A 23919-nucleotide genomic window follows, 5' to 3' on the forward strand; every position below is an offset into this window, starting at 1 on the left:
GTGTGTGTGTGTGTGTGTGTGTGTGTGTGTGTGTGTGTGTAGTTTTCTCTGTGTTTAGAGAAGAGGAAGAGTTCAAAGACAAGCTTACAATGCCATATTGATTTTTTTTAAGCCAGTCAAATTTACCAACTTTATACAATGCCATATTGATCAGAATTTTATTTAAAGTATATTTATACTAGCAATAAATTGGGATATATTCAGTTATTGAAAAGAGGTGGATATATAAGTATTTATGGGGAATATGGTTAAGATGTGTTACAAATTTAAAAATGCAAGTTGTGAAGAATGAGTGTTAATTCTATTTGTTTTTAATCAGAAAAGTATATGAATTTTGTACTTTCATAAACATGGAAAGTTTCTGATAAAATACATGAGACAGTTTAATAGTTAACATTGGTTACCTCTGGATTTTGTAACTAGAAAGTCAATAGTATATTATTTTCTCTTTTTACCCTTTTATATTATTTGATATTCTTCCTCCCTTTGAACATTGGCTATTTTTATAATAACAAAACAAAAAGAGAAAGCAACAACAGCAACTGCCTGATTCCCAGAAACTGTATTATTACAATTAATGTTATAGCTTAATACAGTTTTGTGACTTCATAATCACCTGTGTACTTAAGGAACACAAAGTATGTTAATAATATGTTTTAACTTTACATAGTATCTCTATTAATAATTTATCCGTTTTCTAATGGAAACATAGAAATGGGTATTAAATAATCAATCTGACATTTACAGTTTTTATAAAATGCTAACATTCGTCGTTGGAGGAAGCCAGGCCAAAACACAGGATCGGATCGTGACAGTGAGGATTACCAAGCTAGGATTATTTTGCAGCTTTACAGGAGTGTTAGTTTTTAGAGAAATTGATCCTTCATATAAAATGTCCAGCCTTTGGGTTAGTTCCTTTTCTTATTAATGGCAATGGCTGAAATCCAAAATTAAGTGCCCAAAGCTTTTCTGAAGAAAGATAAACTCACCTTTCCTTGCACTGCATCATTTTTTCTTCATGCAGCATGTGGCTTTAATACCTGTGTTTATGGTGCTAATGTGTCTTTCGCTTTCTGATTTGTGTGTTACTACCTTGGTACCTCTGATCGTTATTTTGTAGCAATTACTCTCACCTTTCTATTAAATACCTTAATAATGACATAACTGAAATTTTATTCTAATGACATAATTACAGATACAGAGAGACTAAATGGAAATATAATCTTGCAGTACTATCTGTGATAGAGAAAAAAGGAAATAACCCAAATGCTCAAAAGTAAGAAATTGAGCCAGGCACAGTGGCTCATACCTGTAATTCCAGTGACTCTGGAGGCTGAGGTCGGAGGATGGCTTGAGGTTAGAAGTTCAAGGCCAGTCTGGACAACATAGTGAGACCCTGTCTCTAAATAAAAAAAAAAAAAAATTAGTTGGTGTGGTGGTGTGTGCCTTTAGCCCCAGCTACTCCAGAACCGGAGACAGGAGGATAGCTTGAGTCCAGGAGTTCGAGGCTACAGTGAGGTGTGATTGTACCACTGCACTCCAGCTTGGGTGACACAAAGACCTCATCTCTTAAAAAAAAAATTGAATGCATTATTATAAATATTTAATCTGATACTATCCATATATTAAAAATAAAATTATACAAAAATATTTATTTACATGGAGAAATGTTTATAATAAACAGTGTTAAATGAAAAAAATTGAATAAAATATACCACATGATCTTAGTTTTGTAAAAATGTACATATGTGATTATATACATGCATAGGAAATGTGAACGTTTAAACACCCAAATGTCAACTATGGTTATCTGTGAGTGGTGTGATTACAGGAGAGTTTTATTTTGTTCTCTTTGCTTCTCTGCATTTATTATATTGAGCATGTTTTCATGCATAATAAGATAATCAGTAAAAGGTATTAAAATATACTTCTGTTCTATTTTATGTTGTGAAAGTTAAATGTCGTACCATTTCTCCCCTTAGATTGTAATTATCCCTTTATATTCTTCCAACTGTCTTGATCCACGAATTGGTTTAGTTGGAAGTAGCTAGACAGTCTTGCTCAGGTCAGAAAAGACAAAGCTGTAAAGAACCGCGTTTAGTTCATACCCCTCGCTCCATCCAGAAGATACAGTTTCAACGTGTTAAGAGATGGATGAAGATGAGTGGATGGTAGATTTCAAGTTGACTTTATTCTTCTAATATAACTAATCTTGTTATTCTGCCTAAGATTTCAGAGTAATTTTACTCCAAATGTTAATATTTTATTACTGTCATGAAATTCCTGAGCCTACTTTCTAAAAGTAATCAATATTAAAAATAAAAAATTAAATAATAATAATACCACCCCAAATGTTCTGGTTCATCTCAATAGTAATAGAGCTTATTGCTTTCCATAAAAAGTAATTTTAATAATAAAACCGAGAAAACAAAAAAGTATTCCTTAGAAAATCTTGAACTAGTTTTTAACGCATAGGGAAGCCAGTCTTTCCCTGCCTGCAGTGTGAAGAGGTCACTCTTTCTACTCTGAAGGAAGATCTTTTTCCCAGCCCCCTCAAATTCATAGCAATGAGTAGTTGGTTGAATACTGGGCACATTAGTTTTGATGTCCTTCATACTTAATTATTTTACCTAAAAGCACAAAATGTTAGCATTGAATGTCACTTAAAAATATGAGTTGGGCACCGTAGTGCATACCTGTAGCCCCAGCTACTAGGGAGACTGAGGCAGGAGGATCTCTTGAGCTCAGGAGTTCCAGGCCAGCCTCGGCAACACACTGAGATCCCGTCTCTAAAATATAAAAAATACTTTTCACTCTCTCTGAGAGGATAAAACAGCTCTTTTTTCCCCCCTACTTTCCTTGCCTTATACTTAAAATATCAGAAAACTGAGCTCTTAATTTCAGATCAGTAATTTTTTGAAGTTAGGAAAATAGTTTGGATTTTTGGAGAGGTAAAATAGAAAGGAACAGATTGGGTAACAGAACCATATAGGAACATCAAAAGGCTTTTTTAAAATTTTATTGTCTTCATTGCATTTGTTTAATTATTAACAATTAAGGAGTAAGTTATGAGAAGCAGTTATAACAAATAATAATGTCTTAATTTTGTGTTATTTTCCTCCTTTCTACTTCTTTCTTTCTCATTCAACAAATATGAGATATTCAGAACATTTAGCATATAATATTTGAAATTTTTAAAATATTTTCTTTTTTTAGAGTATCTTTTTTTTTTTCTTTTTTTGTGGTTCAGAAAACTTTTAGTAATACTTTTAGGTTACACAGTGTTTTCATATATCAATTTAGCCATAACTTTAGTGACCACATTTTTTAAAGTTTTGGCTCTGGAAGGAGCAGTATCATTTTTCTCCAGAAATTCTAGTGGATAACTTGATGATTAGACACTGGAAATAATGGGACAGGAAAAACAGCCTGGTTTGACAGAAAGGCCTATTTTAACTTTCATTGGTATTCACTAGAGTTTCTCACATATGTACATGTGAATAACTTTTAAAATGTCCAAATACTGGAAAAAGCAGTTTTCAGAGCTTTAAAGTGTTAGCTCTCACTTAAAAATCCTGAAATATCCCCTTGAGATGGCTTGCTAATTCCTAGAGTAGTTCCCTGCCTCACACTGTGTCAGTTTGGGAAAGAAAAAAATCCACCCTGACAACATGGCCCATGAAATTCTCTCTTTGTACCACTTTCCAGTGCCATCTTCTGCCTCGTGAGGCTGGATGCTTCCTTGCCCTGATCGTGCTATATGGCGCCGGTGCCCTCGATGATCTCCTGCCGCTAGCCCTTCTCCAGCTCCACTCCTAATCCCTGCGGCCAGAGAAATCTTTCTAGAACAGTATTCTGATTTCTTAGCTTAAAATACTTTTTTCTTTTTCTTTTTTTTATTTTAGCGGTAGAGTCTCACTCTATTGCCCAGGCTGAAGTGCAGTGGTGTCTTCATAGTTCACTGTAACCTCCAACTCCTGGGCTCAAGCGATCCTCCTGCCTCGGCCTCCTAAAGCGCTGGGATTACAGGCGTGAAACCACCATGCGTAGTCTCAGTTTAGAACACTTTGATGGTTCCCCTGACAAGCAGCTTAATAGTTTTTCAAAACAATACCTGTGAACTGCTGGAAAAAAATTAAATTGTATTCCTTTGTAATAATGAAAGAAAATTAACAAGCAAACCCTGGTTCTCCAGAATGGATGCCTTGTTACTGAGTACAGCACTCAGTTTCATGTTTGTGTGTTATCGATAACAAATCTCTTTTTTGGTTTTCCCCTTAATGAAGCATTTGTTTCTGAAACTGATCCAGGAATAGCCATGTTCTCAGAGGCATTTTCCTTTTGAGGAGATCTAGATATTACTTTCTTGTGAGAAACAGTGGCCCATAGGACAGGATCCAAATGCCCCAGCGTGGATCAAAAGCCCTTGGTGATCTGCCTTGCCCATTCTTCCCACGGGGACTCCTTCACGTTGCCCCTTGTGCCCTGCACTGCAGCCCGAGTGACAAGCAGCCCCTGAATACGCTGGGCCACTTCTCTACCTTAGGCTTGTCTTTGCCAGTGTGTGTGATTCCACTCCTCCCCTCCACCAGTCTTGAACACAGACTCCTCTGCAGACTTTCCTGAAGACGCCATCCTGAGGTGCAGTCTTGGCTGCAGTTAATCTTCACACAGGGAATCGGGTCACCAATAAACTATCTCCCAAATTTGGTGGCTCAAAACAGCAACATTTATTATCCCCCAGTTTTGGTGTGCTGGGAATCTGGGTGAGCCTTGGCTGGGTCCTCTGCCTCTGGTCTCTCACAGGCTTACAGTGTTTCCCAGGAACTCACATGGTTGTTGACAGGATTTAGTTCCTCCTGGGTTGTTGGACTGACACCTGGGTTCCTTGTGACCTGCTGACGGTTGGCCTCTCTTTCTTTTTCTTTTATTTTATTTCAGGAAATTATGGGGGTACAAAATTTTGGTTGTATGTTATGACTTTGCCACATTCCAACCATGATTTGAGACGTGCCCTTCCCCCCCTACAATGCTCACCACGTCCATTAGTTGTGAGTTTACCCACCCCCAACCCCTCTACCCCCAAAGAATATTACTACCATGTGAGCACCTTAGTGTTGATCAGTGCCAGTTTGATGGCGAGTGCATGTGGAGCCTATTCTTCCATTCTTGTGATACCTCACTTTGAAGGATGGGCTAAAGCTCTATCCAGGAAAATATAAGAGGTGCTAGATCAGCATCGTTTCTTATAATTGAGTAGTAGTCCATCGTATACATATACCATATTTTATTAATCCACTCATGGATTGACGGGTACTTGGGTTGTTTCCACATCCTTGCTATAGTGAATTGTGCTGCCATAAACATTCGAGTGCAGATGTCTTTATCATAGAATGACTTTTGTTCCTTTGGGTAGATGCCTAATAGTGCTATTCCTGGATCAAATGGTAGTTCTACTTGTAGCTCTTTGAGGACAAGCCCTCTCTTTCTTCCTGGACTCACACATGACAGCTTGCTTCACTTGAGCAAGCCAGTGAGAGGGCCAGAGAGCACTAGCAAGAGAGAGAGAGCACTTCCCCATCTTTTGTAACCTAATCACAGAAGTGACATGCTATTACTGGTGCTGTGTTCTGCTCAATAGAAGAAAAGTGCTAGGTCCACCCACACTCAAGGGCAGGGTGTTACATACTAGGGAGTTGGGATTACTGGCAACTGTCTAGGAAGTGTATCTACCATAGCTTGTAGGATACCTTAGGGGCAGGCCCAGGTGAGGAAGCCGTGGGCTGGAGGGGAGGCTGCTTGGCCTCTCTCAGTCGTATGTCCCTGCCTCTCACGGTGTGGACATCTTGATGCCTTGAGTGTGATTCCAGAGTTTAAAGACAGGTCTATTTTAAATAATCTGACTCTTAAATACCACTTGAAAGTCAACTCCCTCATCTGATCTTCAACTGAAGAAAAGATGGTCTATTTTAGTGCTGGAAGAAGAACTCTGTGTTGAACTTACTAAGAAAAGGTGATACAGCTCACCAAGACCATACATTTTTATGATTTGCAAATGTAATTTTGGCTATATGCAATTCTGAGTTTATGTCCTGAGTTTAACTTCTAACCTGGAGTAAGGTGAGTCCTCTATTTTCACATGTGGTCCCCATTAAGCTTCGCTGCCCTTTGTTTACTTGCCTCCCATAGCCTGGTCTGTGCCTGATTCGTTTCCAGTATTGGTGCTTTGGCTCTCAATTTTTTAAAAAAGTACTAATATTTTTCTGCATTTTTAATACATCCAGTGCTAAATTTACTAAGCATTGCTACAGTTTTAATAGTTGAGAATTTTACAGAAATTTCTCTGACATGTATGCTTATAAGTGACCTGGGTCTATGATACCTGTAATTTTTGTGTTATTTTGCAAGCTAGTTAAGGCATTAACAGTTTTTGCTCTTGAATTAAAGTTCTCTACTTTTCTTTCCACAGTTTCTAAATATTTTGTCCTTTTGAGTCAAGGGAATTGCCCTGATTTTATGATGACATTTGGGTACGTTATTTAAACTGTTAAAAGTTATAAAAACGACCCTTTGGTATTAAATGTAATAAATGGCTCTGAATTGAATACATGCACAAGTTCTCCTATATGAACTTTGCGAGCCCAAACTGCTCTGGTTACATACTCTCATTGTAATTGGATTCTGTGACATTCTCTCATCCCCCAAGAAGAGAGATGGGATGCCAGGCCATGAAAATTCCTCGTGACTTGGTGTTGATGTCTGCTTTGGGTCTTTTGAGGTTTTGCCTTCATCTCTCTACTAGTGTGTGACACTTGTAGTACTCCTGGTCATCTCCAATCTGGAAGAGGCAGGTTGTCTCTGTAACCAAACAAAACAAAACTAGTTTTGTCCCCAAGAGATCTATAGCAACCTTCAAATACAGGGGCCAGGGGTGACTTCTGGAACCGATCTGTCTTTGCTCAGCCTCACCTTATCAAGAATGTTTTCTTTATTCATGGGTACTCTCACTGTGTTCATTTGCACTGGCTTGTATTTCTTTGTAATTGTAAAATACTGTCATGTTCGAATTTTTTTGAATGTTTTAAATTAGAGTGGAAACTCCTCAATATCAGCGATTATTCTCTTCTTCTTCTGTTTGATATCTTGGATATCTTTTCCATTTTATACCTATCATAACACCATCCGAGACACATATCTCAGTAGAATTCAGCACATAGAAGGAGGCCTAGTCTAGATTTAAACCAGAGATGAGGGGCTGGAACATGTTTAGATTCGTGGAGTGAGAGATGAAATTTGAGTTCCAAAAGGCTTCATAACAACACTCAGTTAACTCTACATAGGTAAAGATGGGTGTCAGGCTCTTCTTTGACCCTCTAAATGCACTGGAGTATGTTACTGTCATGAAATTGTACTGTAATATTCTCTAGTTGTGATTCATTCACAGTTTAATATGCTTCTAGTTCTGGTTTGACTTTTCCCCCAGGAAGAGCCTAAAATCTCTTCATTATAATATAGACAGTGTACTGCACTTTGAATACAAATTTATCCATGTTCAGAGTAATTTTTCTTGTGATTGTCTCTACCCTGGAGAAGTGCCTTTAATGAATTACATACAAATTGTGTAATTTAAGAAGTTAATTTGGTTTTCTGGTTACACAGGACTAAAAACAGCCCTTGTAGAAAGAGATGATTTCTCATCAGGGACCAGCAGCAGAAGCACTAAATTGATCCATGGTGGTGTGAGGTATCTTCAGAAGGCCATCATGAAGTTGGATATTGAGCAGGTAATTGTGTATGCTGGTTGTTAAACAAAAATTGCGACTCTGCTTTTTTTCTACCCAATTAAATCAGGTGTTTTTTTTTTTTTATGGCTTTTAACATTTCTCCCTATTGGAAATACCTATTTCGTGTATTCCGCTGGAATATCTTTCAGGAGAGGTGTGTCAGTTCTTTCTTGTAGTATTATGTTTATGGGTAATCAGGGGCTTTTTCTACACAGACATGTCAAAGTAGCAGATTTACAAAATCACTTTTGGATGTGTTGCCTTTTAACAATTGTGATTGGGTTTTTGCCAATGGCCACCAAATTACTACTTTGAAAGCAGTTTCAGGGGAGCTGTGTTGTAATGCACGGGGAGTGCCAAATTGGTCCTCTTTGACTGCAACCGCAGTCATACGCTCATATTGACAGTGACATATTCTTAAGGAAAAGATGATCTGAGTCATGCTTTTCTTATGTCACACTTTATTGTGTCCAGTCTGCCACCATTTGAAAACTGCCAAGGCAGTGTGGAAGATGACATTTCCCAGAGGGGTAAAAAAAATCCGCTGAACTCCCTATCTGCTTTTCGTACATGAAAAACACAGCAGCACCGACTTGACATTGTCAAGTTTTGAATCTGTCCCCTTTTTTTTCCTTGACAAGTCACTTTTGAATCTGTCCCCTTTTCTTATGTTTCTCTTGGGCATCGTGATGGATGCAAAGAAAACAGCATAGGATTTGGAATAGGCTAACTTGTGTTCTGCGTTGGTGTTCTGTGTTTACTTAACATCTGTGAGCCTCAGTTTTCTTATTTGTAAAATTAGAATTATAATAGCACTGCTGGTTCTTTAGACAGGCATAAGGAAGACTACAGGATTAAAGACAAAAGACTTTTTATAATCCGTAAAATACTGTGCAACTGTTAAGTATCATCTTTGCATGGTTTAGTGAAGCCAAGAAGAAAACTTTTAGCATGAATTTAAACAATCTGTTATCTCTTACACAGAGAAAATATTATGGGGAGCAGAGAAAGGGAGACAATACAGAGGGTGCAAGATAAATGGCTACAATAATCTTGTAACTCAAGTCAGGAAAATATCTTACACCTGGGAACTCTGACAGCATGTTTTTCTCCTATGCAAATACAGATAAGGTTTCTAAAAAATCTTTGAGGTTGACAGCATGATGTATTATTAGAAATTTGATTAGGAGGGAGCTATCCTCACTCAGAGGTAGAAGGTTTCTGTGTATCAATCAGTTGGCAGGGTGTCTATTTGCCATTTGAAAATATTATGATCTGTTACTGCCAAACTAATTTTCTCTGTTTTGCCTTTCAGTATAGGATGGTAAAAGAAGCCCTTCATGAGCGTGCCAACCTACTAGAAATTGCTCCCCATTTATCAGCTCCATTGCCTATAATGCTTCCAGTTTACAAGTAAGCTTTTTGATATCACCTGTATGCTGTTTGCTTATCTGAGGTCAATAGAATGACAGTTTTATCGAAAATAATCTCTCAATGCATATTTTTTAATGTGGTTTTAATTGGTCTTAATCTTTAATCCCTTTCAAATATTTCCCATTGTTGTATTTAAAAGTGTGACTTTTCATAAATTACTCTCTACCCACTCATCTCTAAGGACCAGATCTTGAAGGCAAAGGAGGTTGTGTTCTGTATTTGTAATCAGTAGTTTCTTGCTCCAGTTTCTGAGAATATCTAGATGAACAGCTGCGTTGGTACTGAGGAACATAAGAGCGCCCTTAGCAGAGTATAAAATGCAGAGCCAAAATGTATCCTGCTGCAAAATCTAAACCTGCCATTTACCAACTTGAAACCCAAGCCATTTTGAGTCATTTTAAGTATCTTAGTTAACCAAAACTGAAGTTTGGTTAGGAGATGTCGGATTATAAATTATAAAACCCAATTTCCCTAATGTTATTAGAGCTATCTGTGAAGTTGTCTTTAGTTGGGTTACAGGTGATATGAAATAGTGAGTTATATAACTCTTTTAGCCACGTGAGTGTTGTGGGGACTTAGAAACAGATTTTTATAATTTTGTCCTTCTTTTGTTATAGATGGCCTAGGACTTCTTAAACCAGTGACTCTCAACCTTAGGTACACATTATAGTCATCTGGGGCCCCATTCTAGTCCAGTTAAATCAATCTGTGGACATGTGAGGCCCAGGCATCAGTATGTATGTATGTATGTATGTATGTATTCAGAGACAGAGTCTTGCTCTGTCACCCAGGCTGGAGTGCAGTGGCCTGATCGTAGCTCACTGCATTCTTGAGAACCTGAGCTTTGTCGGTCCTCCTGTCTTAGCCCCACAAGTAGCTAGGACTACAGGCACATGTCATCACACCCAAGTAATTTTTCTATTTTTTGTAGAGAGGGGGTCTTGCTATGTTACCAGGCTGATTTTGAACTGTTGGCCTTAAGTGATCCTCCTGTCTCGGCCTCCCAATATGCTGGGATTACAGGCATGAGTTGCCATACCTGGCCCAGTTTTTGTATTTCAGGTTCTCCAGAAAATTCTAATATGCAGCTAAGTTGATTGAGAATCACTGCTTTAGAGAAGATTCATTTAAAATCTCATTGATTCATGTACTTACAGACTTCAGCTAGGTTGGTGTCAGAAAACAGTTATGCAGATCTGTTTCTTTTACAGTCCACTTCTAGGTATACTTTATTTTTCTTAAATGAAAAGCATTTTGTAATTTAAGGTGACATTCTATAATGTTATACTGTTTCTAAAGAACCTTTCCCCCCTGTTTATGTTATAGATGGTGGCAGTTACCATACTACTGGGTAGGAATCAAGCTATATGATCTGGTTGCAGGAAGTAATTGCCTGAAAGGCAGTTATGTCCTCAGCAAATCAAGAGCCCTTGAACATTTCCCAATGCTCCAGAAGGACAGACTGGTAGGAGCAATTGTCTACTATGACGGTATGTGACTTTTTTCTTACAAGACACTTTACTCTCACTCATGATCCTTATAATATATTCTTAATGAGATAGTTTTGCATCCTTTGAATGTTAACTTTATACAACACACAAATGCACATGCACACACATACTCACCATTTTCTCTAACACTGGCTGAGAAACTCCCCATAATGTTTTGCCTTTAATATTGTTTGTTTTACATATTCCTTTTCTTCTTTGATTTTTACTTTGTATCCTCTGGTTTGTTTGGTCCATTTCTCATCATTATAATCATGCCATTTAATTTGTTATGTATTTGCTAGTGAATACCTGCCTTATGAATATATTATAATGTTGAAAGCAGCTGAGGATCTGTTAGATTTTCTAGATGAAACCTCTATTTTCAAGGGGTTATAAACCTAGGCAAAAATGCCCGTTGGGCTGGAATTGACATGTTTGTATTTTGCATAGGACACAATTCTTGACTGTATAATTTATATGCTGAAGGTATATGAACATTGCATCTGTTAAACCAAGCCCTCAGTTTTTAGTCCTTATTTTATTGTTGTTAGATGTTTTCTAACAGTGACGTTACCTAGTTTCATTTGCCATGTGTTCAATGCTCATTTTTTTTTACATGTGTACAATATAATTTTGTCCACTTTTATTTGAAAGAACTAAAGACTTAATGTGATGGATACAAAACAATATAAAACAAAACAGGCAAAGCCATTTGTGAAATTTTACTAGTAGTTTTAAAGAGTGTTTGAGATTGAAATATAGTCCAAGGATGTTCATTTATAAGGAAGTAGCTGGACACAGATAATTGCACATGTTCACACAGTCCTAGAAATTTTGCGATGCTAAGGATGGCTCAGGCCTATATCTCAGTGAGCCCTCCACTCCCATTATGTGATCTTTTATATTTAATATTACATATCTAAACTCTTATCAAGAAGAATTTCTTTTTTATTCAAGAGACTTTGATACTTATACTTCACATTATGGGATGTCCTCAAGGCTGTCCCTAACGTTTTTTCCCTTTTTTCCTATGTACATTTCTTAATCAATTCAGCAATCTGTCAGGCTTTTATATATAAATGCAAAAAGTATATGTGCAGAGGGGGCAAGGGGGACCAAACTCAACAAAATGTCTTAGGAGCAACAGTATTAGAAAAATGTTAAGGGTCTTAAGCAAGTATTAAAAGCTGGAAAAATCACAGTTTGCAGTGCCTTCCAGCATCTGAACACCACAGGGGGGCCACTTAAGTACTTTTTTGGTGCCCTCGATTGAGCCCACATGTTAAAGGACAACCTTAACGTGAATTTGCTTTCTCTGCATCAGACCCTTAATGTTAATCCATTGTAGTTTATTGGGTGATTATAGTAAAGAGGTTTTTGGTCCAGGAGTAGTAAGAAGGCATTCTGTAAATAGCATCCTGCCCATCCTGACAGGGGGATGTTTGTGGCCTTTGCCTCTTATTGCAAATCCCTCCTGCACAAACCATCTCAAATACTTACTAATTTTTCTATACCATGTGATGTATTGGAAACTAACTAATAATTTTATTTATTAGCTTGTACATATCTGGATCTCCGTAGCAGAAATATTAGTGGATGCCATGTCTGAGTTTGTGGCATCCTGTTTTACGTTGGTTTGGTATTGTTAGAATGATAGATTCTTGTTGATTCTACATGGAGAAACCAAAGGAAACCTATATTACATAATTATTCTATTAGAATCAAGAGGAAAAAGAATTCTGTAATCTAGAAATGATCGTTACAGCTTGTTATAGGTTGCAAAGTTATGAGTTTAGTGAAGATTATTGAAAAATTTACAAATTATTATTTAAAATAATTTTAAAGAGCTATTTGGAAATTGGTTGTAAAATCTTAAGTCTTGAACCAAAGGAGTAAAAATAATTATGTTCTATTCATTAGAAATAAATGATTTGTTTTTTTGACCTTATTCTGGAATGATACGGGCCCAATTGTGTTATACTTGGGATGAGGCAAAATAAGAATGTGAAACAGTTTCACGGTGTATTCATAGATAAGGCAACTCTTGTTTCACGTAATAGGGTGTGATGAGCAAATTAAATATCAACATGGAAATAAGGTGGAGAGGAGCATGTAGGTAAAAGAATTAAATACAGTAAATGCACGCTCAAAAAACAAAATGGATGCCTTACCCCCGACCAGAACAATGATAGTACAGAATCATCCCGCTAACAAGGTATTTCAGAGAGGAAAAGAATATCCTTGTGAACTTTTTAGTATTGCAAACTCAACTCTAAACATTTTAATTTATAAGATAAGCCTTTCTTAATAGGAAAAAATATACTTTTCTTTATAAATAATCATTATGAGAATTTAATAACAGTCACCCAAATAATTTCAGGATGCATTCTTCAGGTTGCTTGAAATAACTTTTTTTTTTTTTTACTTAAGAAATAACTTATTGAAGTGAAATTCACATAGCATAAAAGTAACCATTTTAAAATGAACAGAAATCACAATTTTTATAACTTTCACCTAGGGAGAATCTTGATTCTGTTGACAAAGTGGCAGAAGTAATCAAATGAACTTCTAATGCTACAAGAAGTTTTGCTAACTAAAAACCCTTATTAGTAATATGTTATACAGTTACTTCGGCACCAGTGAAAAGTGACATATGACGGTGTGAAAATACAGTGGGACAGACAAGCGAACATTGCCGTTAACTTGGACCAGGGGCTGAGAAGGCCTTTAAAGTCTCTTCCACACAGAGATGTTAGGGCTGTAAGGTGTTCCTTCTGCCGTACAAAATGTACAAAGGTCAAAAAATTTTTCTTGATTACTCATAAGCACAGTTCATCTTAAGTAAATTTTGATGGCTCTTGCACATGATTAAGCCAAAATCTATTCTCCAACAAAGGTCCATAAAGGTAATAAGATAAATTCTACATTACTTTTGATGAAGTCATTATAGCGGCTATTCTGTACATGGGCATAAGTATGACCCATTGCCATATTTTATTGTTAACTGTTGGAAAACAATCTCATACATATGGAGGAATAACTATCATCTTTTTTAATGCAGACAGAGTAAATGTCAAAGTTCTCAGTAAAATCCATATGAAATGAAAGTTGGGATAGGAGGTGACATACCAGGTTTTTCTTCCAGTTATGTTTTCTTCTTATATTCTGTTAGAGAAAATGTACAGTCACTCACTTCCTGATGAAGACACATCCTAGTGTTTTCTTACTAGCCCCTTGCCTTCTCCTAATGGAGACTTTTACACTGGACTCTGGCCATGACCACTGATAATGGGGTTACTGGGTAGAGGGTGTGGTGCCCTGGCCAGCTCTCCCATGTCAGAAGGAAGTGTTGAAGGCATAATATGCTTGGAGAACTTGGCAGGCTGTGGGATTATGTGAACCAGCTGCTGCGGGGTAGCTAGTTATTCTCTGGAATTTATTTTGTCTTCCTCTATCAACTTCAATCCTCAGTTCCCAGGGTGGATCTTTGGTGCCATTCTAGTTGGACTCCAGTCATCCAATCCAGTACACAGAAAATGAGATATAATTAAAAATCATTGAATATTTAAAACCATTAAATACCCCCATTAAGCCTCTCTAAAATGAAACTGGAGAAGAAAATTATAGCTTTAACTTCTTCCTTTCTGAAAGTCAAGACAGAGAGAGATGTCTGTTATTTCATATTGAATGATACCTCCAAGTGTTCTTTATGCACATATGAAAATAGCAACCTACAAGAAATTACATGGGCTTTCTAATGTAAATAAAAGTTGGTTATATCCATGTTTCAAAGGGGAATTAAAGCCCGGTTTCACTAGAATATTCATTTTTATTCCAACCTAAAACTCACAGCATACAAATAGATGAATTCAGCTAGTGAGAGAGCAAAGCCAATTTAATCTCTGGCTCCCTTGAGGTAAATGTAGTTCACGGTCCTGCCCCCACCCCAACCTCAGCTATAATCCCTGGCTCCTGGAGGTAAAAATGCACTGAAGTGAGGAAAATTCTGCAGCAGGATATAATGATCCAAAATGACAGGGACAATAATGACAATGAATTTCATGTCTCCCAGTCATGAGCTGGAGATGCTTGACTGGGCTGACTTATACAATTAAATTGTTACAGGTACAGCAGGAGATGCAGTTAGCTGTATGCTTTGGGGAATGATGCCTCTGGCAAAAGGCATATTGTGGAATCTAGACTCTTTCGTTAGGAACAAGCTATTACTCCTCTAGGCATGCACCTGCAATTGTACACTTTAATAAAAGAAAGCCTGGGTTAAAGACAAGTCTTTTAAGGTGTTGATTTTATCTACTTTGAAAGCTAAAAAAAATCAATTACCCAATACCGCAAAGGTGATTTTTTTTTTTTTTTGGTCTTATGTTTTTGTTGTTCCATTGAGTTCCTGGGACATAAGTAAAAATCTAAAGACGGTATCTTTAACCCTCATTTACGCTATTGCAAACAGAGTTAAACTAATTGTATGTTATGTACTTTAACTGAGACAGACGCATTAATTTCTTCAGAGTAATAGAAATAGGTTGAATAGATAACTGAACAATGTAGATTTACAAACCAAACAGCAGTGCCATCATGCAAGTTTGGGCTACTTGCTTCTTGGTGCAGTTCTTCTTGTAAATTGCACTGGTAATCTCCTGTGTGAGCCTGGTGAGGTGCGTGGGATGATCCGCTGTGGTGCAGGAAGAACACATTACGACTTTGCCTTACAACCTATTTTTTAAATCAAATTGCTTATAAATGTCTTTTTTTTGGTATATAGTTCAAATGTCTATAACGTGTAAGAACAGTAGTATGTACACATATGTAATTTAGAAATAAATATGCTGTCCGGAAAGTATCCAGCCATTCTTAATATAACGAGATGGTAGCAGCCCTTGTACACATATTGGGGATATATACTGACATTTACTTTACTTTTGGAATACTCAATTTAATTTTTCTTTTTTAGGCCACTGAGTTAGTCATCATTTGTCATCATTTTATTTGTTTGCTAATTGGCTAATTTAAATGTTTTCAAGATAGATGTATTCAAGGAGAGGAAAAATTCCTCTGTAAGAGTAAACATTACCAAATCCCTTCCTTCGTTTCCTAAGGTCTAATTTCTGTGAACTCTGATTGAGGTGGCTAAGAACAAACAAACAAACCAAACATTGAATAAGAGGAGGTATTATCTTGGAGACCTCAAAATTATCAAAATTGGGCACAATACATTAGAAACTTGTGTTTATTTAAAAAATGTTCATCTTAAAAATATAATGAATTTGTTTTGAAATGTAAAGTTCTATTTTCTAACAATTCCCAAGGGTCCTAACCCTTCTCAAATTTTTATTATTGTACAACCACGGTTTAAAATTATGTAAATATTGATACATATAAAAGAATACGTATAACACATATGTAAGTTATAAAGTTTAATTATAAAAACGAATCCACAACTAGCTTTAAAATCTAGACTATTACCAATATATTGAGGTTATTCGTGACTACTCCTTATTTCATTCTTTTCCCTCTTCCCTAGAAATAACTGATGTATATATTTTATTATTAGGGTTCCCTGTTTTCCTTTTAAAAAACCTTATCGGATACACATATATTTCGAAATAATCTTTAGTTTTGTTTTTAAGCTCTGTAAAAGTATTATATGATATGTTACATAAGTTTATACAAACACTTTGGAGAATAGCTGGACACGCCTAGTAAAGCTGAGCATGCATATGCATACCTTGTGACCCAGAAATTTCTTTACTAGGTATATGCTGCAGAGAAACTCTTGCCCGTGTCCACCAGAATATATGTACAAAAAGTTCACTGACGCACTAAGTATAATTTCAAAAGGGGAAATAATGCAAATGTCCATTAAGACTGCAGTCCCCAACCCCTGGGCAGATGACCTGTACCAGTCTGTGGCCTGTTAAGAACCAGGCCACACAGCAGGAGGTGAGCGGAGGGCGAGGCAGCGAAGCTTCATCTGTATTTACAGCTCTTCCCCATCGCATGCATCACTGCATAAGCTCTACCTCCTGTCAGATCAGTGGCAGCATTAGATTCTCAAAGGAGTGTGAACCCTATTGTAAGCTGCACATGTGAGGGATCTAGGTTGCATGCTCCTTGTGAGAATCTAATGCCTGATGATCCGAGACAGAGCTGAGGTGGTGATGCTAGCACTGGGGAGAGGCTGCAAATACACAGTATCATTAGCAGAGAGGTTTGACCGCACAATAAATGGAATGCACTTGAATCATCCTGAAACTACCCCGCCCCCTCCGATCCGCGGAAAAATTGTCTTCTGTCAAACCGGCCCCTGTTGCCAAAAAGGTTGGGGACAGCTGCATTAAGAGATAAATGAATAAATAACTTATGGTCTCTTCACATAATGGAGTAAAACACAGCATTGAAAGTATAAGAATTGTTACTGAAGTGAACGACACAGATGAATCTTAGAAAAATAATACTGAAAATGGCATGGGAAATTGTCTCACAATTGTAAGCATCATAATCATACTAGAAAACTACTTTCCAAAGTATTGTAGTGTAGTTAAAACAATCAGTGATATGGATATATGTAACTCGGGTTGAGAAACCTAGCCGGGGTTTGAGCCCCAAGTTGGACATCTATAAATTTGGGCTATGACAGCAAACTCATAGGCTGTTTTGAGATTTAAATGAACTCATAAATGTAAAATACCTTTATAAGTTTGAAACATTATTCAAATATTAATTATTTCATTTGGGTCAATTTTATGGATACTTTACAGTCCACTAAATTTTTACTTTTCATGAAGATGTTCCAAAGTGAAGCATTAGTTTCACAAATGTCCTCTTATATATTTAAAATTTGAAGATTCTTCCAGAAAAATTTGCCAGTCACTCTTAGGAAAAAAGAAAAAAAATACTGTGCATATGAACAAGCTCCAGTTAAGCATAAACTTTGAAGCTTAAGAATTAAGCAACATAATATTTTAATAGAATTCCTGTAAAATTATCTACCCCCTAGACATTGATTTAAAACATATTTGTTTTAATATTTCTCCTTGTTTATATGCAGTTTTTATACTTCTAAATGAAATGAATGGTTTTTATCTTGATATCCTACTATCAGCTTTCCTGTTGTATTTCTCCACTTGTTTTCTATGAGTTACATAAATGAAACTGACATTATTGCTCATATAGCAGTCATGTTTGCTTTTTTTTTTTGCCCCCAAATGCTGCCTTTTTGCTATTCAGTGTATCTGGATACCAACTAATGCTAAATGAAGTTTGACATGTACCCCTAAGAAACAAAACTTAAAATTGTGGCTTCAAAGGAAACCTTGAATAACTAGGACACACTGTGTCCACCCAGGCTAACATCCAACATATGCTTTAGCTTCTTGATGACGAAACAGAGCAAATAGCCTCCAGGAAACTTTGCAGTTGTTTATTGCTCACTTGACTAGCATACATTAAATACCAGGTTTTCATTCTCTTATAATTAGTTTTTTTAAAAAATTAAAAGCACACAAAAGTAGATTTCATCAGGTGTAGCATACTGAGATAGTGGTCATCTATATTTGTACTCTGTATATAAAAGCTTAAAAACTGCTAAAAATTCACCAATAGTAGGATATGTGTATAAGTTGAGCAGATAGTTCTGGTGGGTTCGTAGTAAGCTCTCTGCTTCTCCCACTCTCTTGCTTAGTTGATCGTTTTTAAAAAGAAGCAGGATCAAAGGCAAAAGCCTTTGTATCAAAAATCTCTGTCCACTCTTCCCCTCAATTTGCTCATTCATCCAAAAAATATTTATGAAGCCTTTACTTTTTGCCAAACATTGTGCCTGAAATTAGGACCAAATGCATTAAAGACCAAACTCTGAGCTTGTGGATTTTGAGAGAGTTCACTCCTATGCCAGATATTTTGCCAAACACATGGTCCCTACTACCAACAATATTTTACATCTGTGTAGCAGAGTATAGTTTTCTAAATCTTTTTTTTTTCATAAATTATCTTCGATCCAGTTCTGTATGTATACTGGGATACTACAATCCCTATTTTATAGGAAGGAAAAGAAATCAGCTAAATATCTGGATTGGTATTTTGGATACATAGGGATGTGAAAGTATTAATTTTTTTTTTTTTGGCTCAAAAAAAGAATTTTATAAAATTAAGATTATAACATCATGGCTTCTCATAAAACCATTGGTTTTTAAGTCTCTCACACACTTTAAAAAATAGCCAAATAATTCAACAGAGTATACACGTTTTAATTATGGAAAATCCAAATGTATGTAAAAGTAATGAGAACAATAAAATGAACTTGCAATTTCAACACATAGAAACTCATGGTCAAACTTCATCTGTACTCTCATCTACTCCCCATACACCTTCCCAATAACAAACATTTCATCTGTGAACATCCATGAATATTTAGTCTGCATCTTTAAAGTTAAAGATTCTCTTTTAAATACAACCACACCTAAATTTTTTAACAATAGTTTCTTAATTTCAAATATCTGGCCATGTTCACATGTCCTATGTGTTCTCGTAACTTTAACAGGCTCGTGATTAAAAAATCAATGCACAAGACAGACAGAATCTTAGTTAGGGTTCATGTAAGTTGATTCATTCTTTTTTTAACTGATAGATTTACCATCCTTTCCTTTGTTTCCTTTGTTTTTCATTTTATTTAACTGTACCCCTGAAAACACTTTAATTGTTTTTTCAGTTTTGTTGTTCTTAAGTTATATGCCAGTGGGGACATACAAATAAATTACTGTCTTTAAGCTATTTGACATAGTTCCCATCAGTGTGGTTAGGCCACTATCTTTTTTCTTTGAGACAGAGTCTCACTCTTTTGCCTGGGCTAGAGTGCCGTGGTGTCAGCCTAGCTCACAGCAACCTCACATTCCTGGATTCAAGCAATCCTTCTGCCTCAGCCTCCCGAGTAGCTGGGACTACAGGCATGCGCCACCATGCTCGGCTAATTTTTTCTATATATTTTTAGTTGTCCGATTAATTTCTGTCTATTTTTAGTAGAGACGGGGTCTCGCTGTTGCTCAGGCTGGTTTCGAACTCCTGAGCTCAAACAATCCTCCCGCCTTGGCCTCCCAGAGTGCTAGGATTACAGGCATGAGCCACGGTGCCCGGCCTGGCCACCATCTTAATACAACAAACAGGTCAATTTCATTTTGCTTTAGATCACTAGGGATTTATTTTTTTAACTGTGATTTTTGTTTTATAATTATGTAAAATATAGAGTTTCAAAATCAAAAATAAAAACAAAGACTATTCAAACAATGCTAGTGTCTCTCCATGTTTCTTCTACCCTATTCTCTCCTTCCCCTTAAAGGTATCAATTTCGTTTCTTTAGAATGTTGCTATATCCTTTTATTGTGTGTATGCACATATTATATGTACACTTATTTTTGCTCTTCCATCATTCTTAGACAATAGTGTTGCCTTGCTTTTTTCACCTAATAGAGTAGATACTACTTTCTGTAAATATAAGAGGCCACAAAATTTTAAAAGATAAATTTAAAAAGTATCTGTGAACTAAGTTTCATAGAATTAAATTTTGTAGCCATGTTAACTGCTTAGATCAAAATATACCCACTATATTTAGGCTTTGCCATCAATAAACCACTTTTTCAAGTTATTTTTCTTTTTATTGGTAAAAATGGAATCTTATTTCCTTTCTTTGGACACCACAAAACAATGGCACATCCACTAGTTTTATCTGTACAGAAAGCTTAAAATCAGTCTATGAGGCTCAAATGCTATTAATATCATTATGTGAAATATGCTCTGATTTGTTTAAATTTGCTAAAACCTAGTTCATATCATCTGCTTTCATTGAATGCCAATCTGCTTAGTCAGACTAACTGTTCATGTTAATTATAGTCTTTTAAATAGATGAGTCTGTCTTATACTAATACACACAATTATGTACTTGTTAAAATTTTGATATGCTTCATATTAATAGCACATTTTTAAAAATTTAGAGATGAAGCTAATTAATTGCAGTTTAAAGTTAAGATTTAAAAGTTTGAGGGACTTTTTGCTTTTGTTTTTGAGGCATTGGGAAAACACATGCCCAAGAAGTGTAAGCCATCTTTAAAACTGCTGCATTTTAAAGCTTAAAGTAACTATCCAATGCATTTGTGTCAGAGTAATTCTCCTTCATAAATAAAATCTTTTAGGTCACATTTGGAAACAGAGGGAGAAGAAAATAATTGACATTGTAATATGGGGAAATAAATAGGAAACAAAAGGCTTTAATGACTGGTCTTCAGGAAGGTATAAGGAATGATCTTCAGGAATTAATTTTTCTTCCTACTTATTGTATTAATACAACAATATGATGCCTCAGATATCTGTTGGCAGGGTCCCTAGGTGTTCACTGCTGTACCTACTCTTAACATGTTTTTCAAGGGGATCAAAAGTCTTTGCTCAGATACATGTTTAGAAAAATGAAGAAAGAGAGAAAAGATAATAATCAAATCCATTTTGGACTAGTTCTGCAGATGACACATAGCCGCTTATGTCATGTAAAGGAAAGCCAACCTGGTATTATGCATCTAGCCTCACAAGAAATACCAGTCATAAAAATATCCCTAATTAAAAAGCCCCACACTTTAGTTTCAACTACTGATTCTACAACCAAGCCTTGCAAATGTAATAGAAGAACTGTGAAAAAAAGCCTTTGGTACATAGTTCTTATAAAATATAACTAACACCTTGGTAGATTATATTCTCTGGAGCCAAATAGATTACTATTTCAGAATGTGAATTTTCAAACTAGTTTCATTATTACTATTAATACTTACTCATATCACACTTTGTGTTAGTAAAATACTCCGTAGATCATTATATCCACCCACAGCCAGCATGAACCACGCAACACCTATTTTTTTAAAAATTCAGCTTTGCACATTAAAAAACACATACACACACACAACTAACTTCCCACACAACTTATATAACTATTGCTCCTTTTCTGTCCAAAACCAAATATATATTCTTGTAGTCACTGGAAAAGTATTACTAATGTATAATTTGCTATCTTTTCAGAAGAATAAGCCTTTGAGAAGAAAATATAAAAGTATAATTAGATGAAAGCAGCGACTAGACTAGGAACAAAATCAAATAACTTGTATTTTATATGAATTTAGGATAGGTAATGCCAAAGCATATCAGTAAACCAGAACCTTCATATTTCCCAGGAGTTTGAATTTTGTTAATTTTTAACCTGAGGAGTACTATAGTGAATGAATTTGGTGATTCATGTTTTACTTTCTCTTAAGAAGGCTGAAGTCTAACTGAAAGGTAACTGAGAAGAGGCTTCCAGGCAGTTCCCTCTCTTGGCAGTTCTCTCTGTGCCAGAACACTGTACCTCAATAGCTCCCTGAAATCCATTTTGGTGAAAGAGGAGGCATAAATGCATTAGCATTCAAAAATTAATCTGAATATAGTCAGGATTTACAAATCAGATAAATTCACTACTCTCACTCCCAAAAGGAAATAAAATAAACCCAAATTGTCTTTTTTAATAGTTGCCTCTTCTAACAGCGTTTGAAAAAATACATTATAGTACAAGCTAGTTGTAAGAAATATGTCTATTATGTAAAGATTAGTCTATACTTTTATCTTTTCCCTCTATCTTCTACTTGTATATTTCTTTCTTTTTTTTAGTCACACTTTTGGGTAAAATTGGTATTGTCACAATCCTTAAGTATGAGAAATGAGAGAGAAACACATTTTTCTGCTCAATTATGTCCATTTTTAAAGTAGCAAAAGACCCTATTTAAAAAAGCTAAGCAGCAACATTAACACAAACATAATGAAATACACATACAATTTAGTGCAATATTTGAAGTAATATAAATACCTAGATGTAATTAAACACCTCACTCACTAAAGTTTAATTATTTTAATTTGCTACATTTGCTGTTTAGTGTAAACTTGATCCTCTCTTCTCCCCACCCCACCACAAATGTGAATAGAATTAATTCACCCCATAAATTTTAATTTTGCCTTCTTGTCTCCTTTTTGTGATTTTTGCCATTACGTATCTCAGTTCAACAAGGCTTTTATTGCATCTAGGTATAACTGAGGGCTTCCCATGTGCAGGTGGTTGTCTGTGATTGGACTTTTCCTCCTTTTTTCCCCGACCTTCTCCCCCAATGTTCCGTTTTAAGGAGGTGCTTTTTCCTCATACACTTTCTGAGCTATAGATTTCAGACTATTTACCCTGTTAATTCCCTTTGAATTCTGGCATTTTAGCCATTTTTCCACAAATATTGCACTTAAAATTTTAGAGACATTAGTATCCTAGCAGCTCTTCTATTGAAATTATTCTGCTGGCAACAGCAGTACTACCCAGAAACCAGATGAAGCCAGGTTGGAAATTGTGAGCATAACCAACAGAACTTTAACAGGAACTTAGAAGGCCATTAAGCAGTTAAGGGCTTGAGAAAAAATAAATTTTCTATTTTCCACCTTACCATGCATTTGATATTGAAATCATATTTTGTCTAGTGTTGGGCAGAGTCACAAATTAGAACCAGCAGCCACAGAAGTTTTCCTAGGAAAGAGCTGCTGCACTTTGCATCTGAAAGGAGTCCGTGTTTGCTAAAAGAGCTGTGTCAGCAGGTGATGGCCTGGCCTTGGTGGATTAAGTTACCCCAGACTTTGAAATTGTTCCTCACTCTTCTCGAGAAGGGACGTTTCCTAGGGCCGAAAGCAGCAGCAGCAGCCACTGACTGAGCATAAAGGACGTCTCTCCTGTTCTGTAGGTTGTGATCACTCTCATTGCTTTCAGTTTTGTGTCCAGAGCTAAACAGGCATGCTCCAGAAAATGTACCATTGCAGCCCTGAGGAGCACTTAGCTAGACTGTGGCAGCCTCTGTATGTATGTTTGGTTCATCTGTTAAAGGGACATAATGAAAAGCTGAGCAGTCTTTTTCTCCCCCATCAACTCATGAGCGATGAGTTCTTCTGGAGAAATGTTGGAGAACGCCTTGAAAGTAGTATTTGGATTTTAGCCTCATGCATCTGCTGCTGCAGCTGCAGCTCCCAAAATTGCAGGGCTTCTTCGCCAGCCTGTGTGTCACCATCCAGCAAGGCCTCAGGCTTTGATCTTACCATTCCTGCTTGGTTTTGATACATTTGCCATCCAGAAGTTTGTGAAAAGTCCCAACATGGGAAAAAATGGA

At 36.3% G+C, this 23919-nt stretch overlaps 1 protein-coding gene across 1 annotated transcript in view; it reads left to right on the forward strand.

Annotated features, from left to right (window-relative positions):
- GPD2 (glycerol-3-phosphate dehydrogenase 2 (mitochondrial)) overlaps positions 1 to 23919 on the forward strand; it is a 139075-nt gene that overhangs the window by 65822 nt on the left and 49334 nt on the right. The window contains exons 4-6 of the mRNA XM_012640782.1: positions 7660 to 7784; positions 9100 to 9197; positions 10545 to 10708. Of these exons, the coding sequence (XP_012496236.1) occupies positions 7660 to 7784; positions 9100 to 9197; positions 10545 to 10708 (387 nt within the window). The remainder of the gene's footprint in view (positions 1 to 7659; positions 7785 to 9099; positions 9198 to 10544; positions 10709 to 23919) is intronic.

The sequence above is a fragment of the Propithecus coquereli genome, unplaced genomic scaffold, assembly GCF_000956105.1.
Source record: "Propithecus coquereli isolate 6110/MARCELLA unplaced genomic scaffold, Pcoq_1.0 Scaffold157, whole genome shotgun sequence".
NCBI classification, from domain to species: domain Eukaryota; kingdom Metazoa; phylum Chordata; class Mammalia; order Primates; family Indriidae; genus Propithecus; species Propithecus coquereli.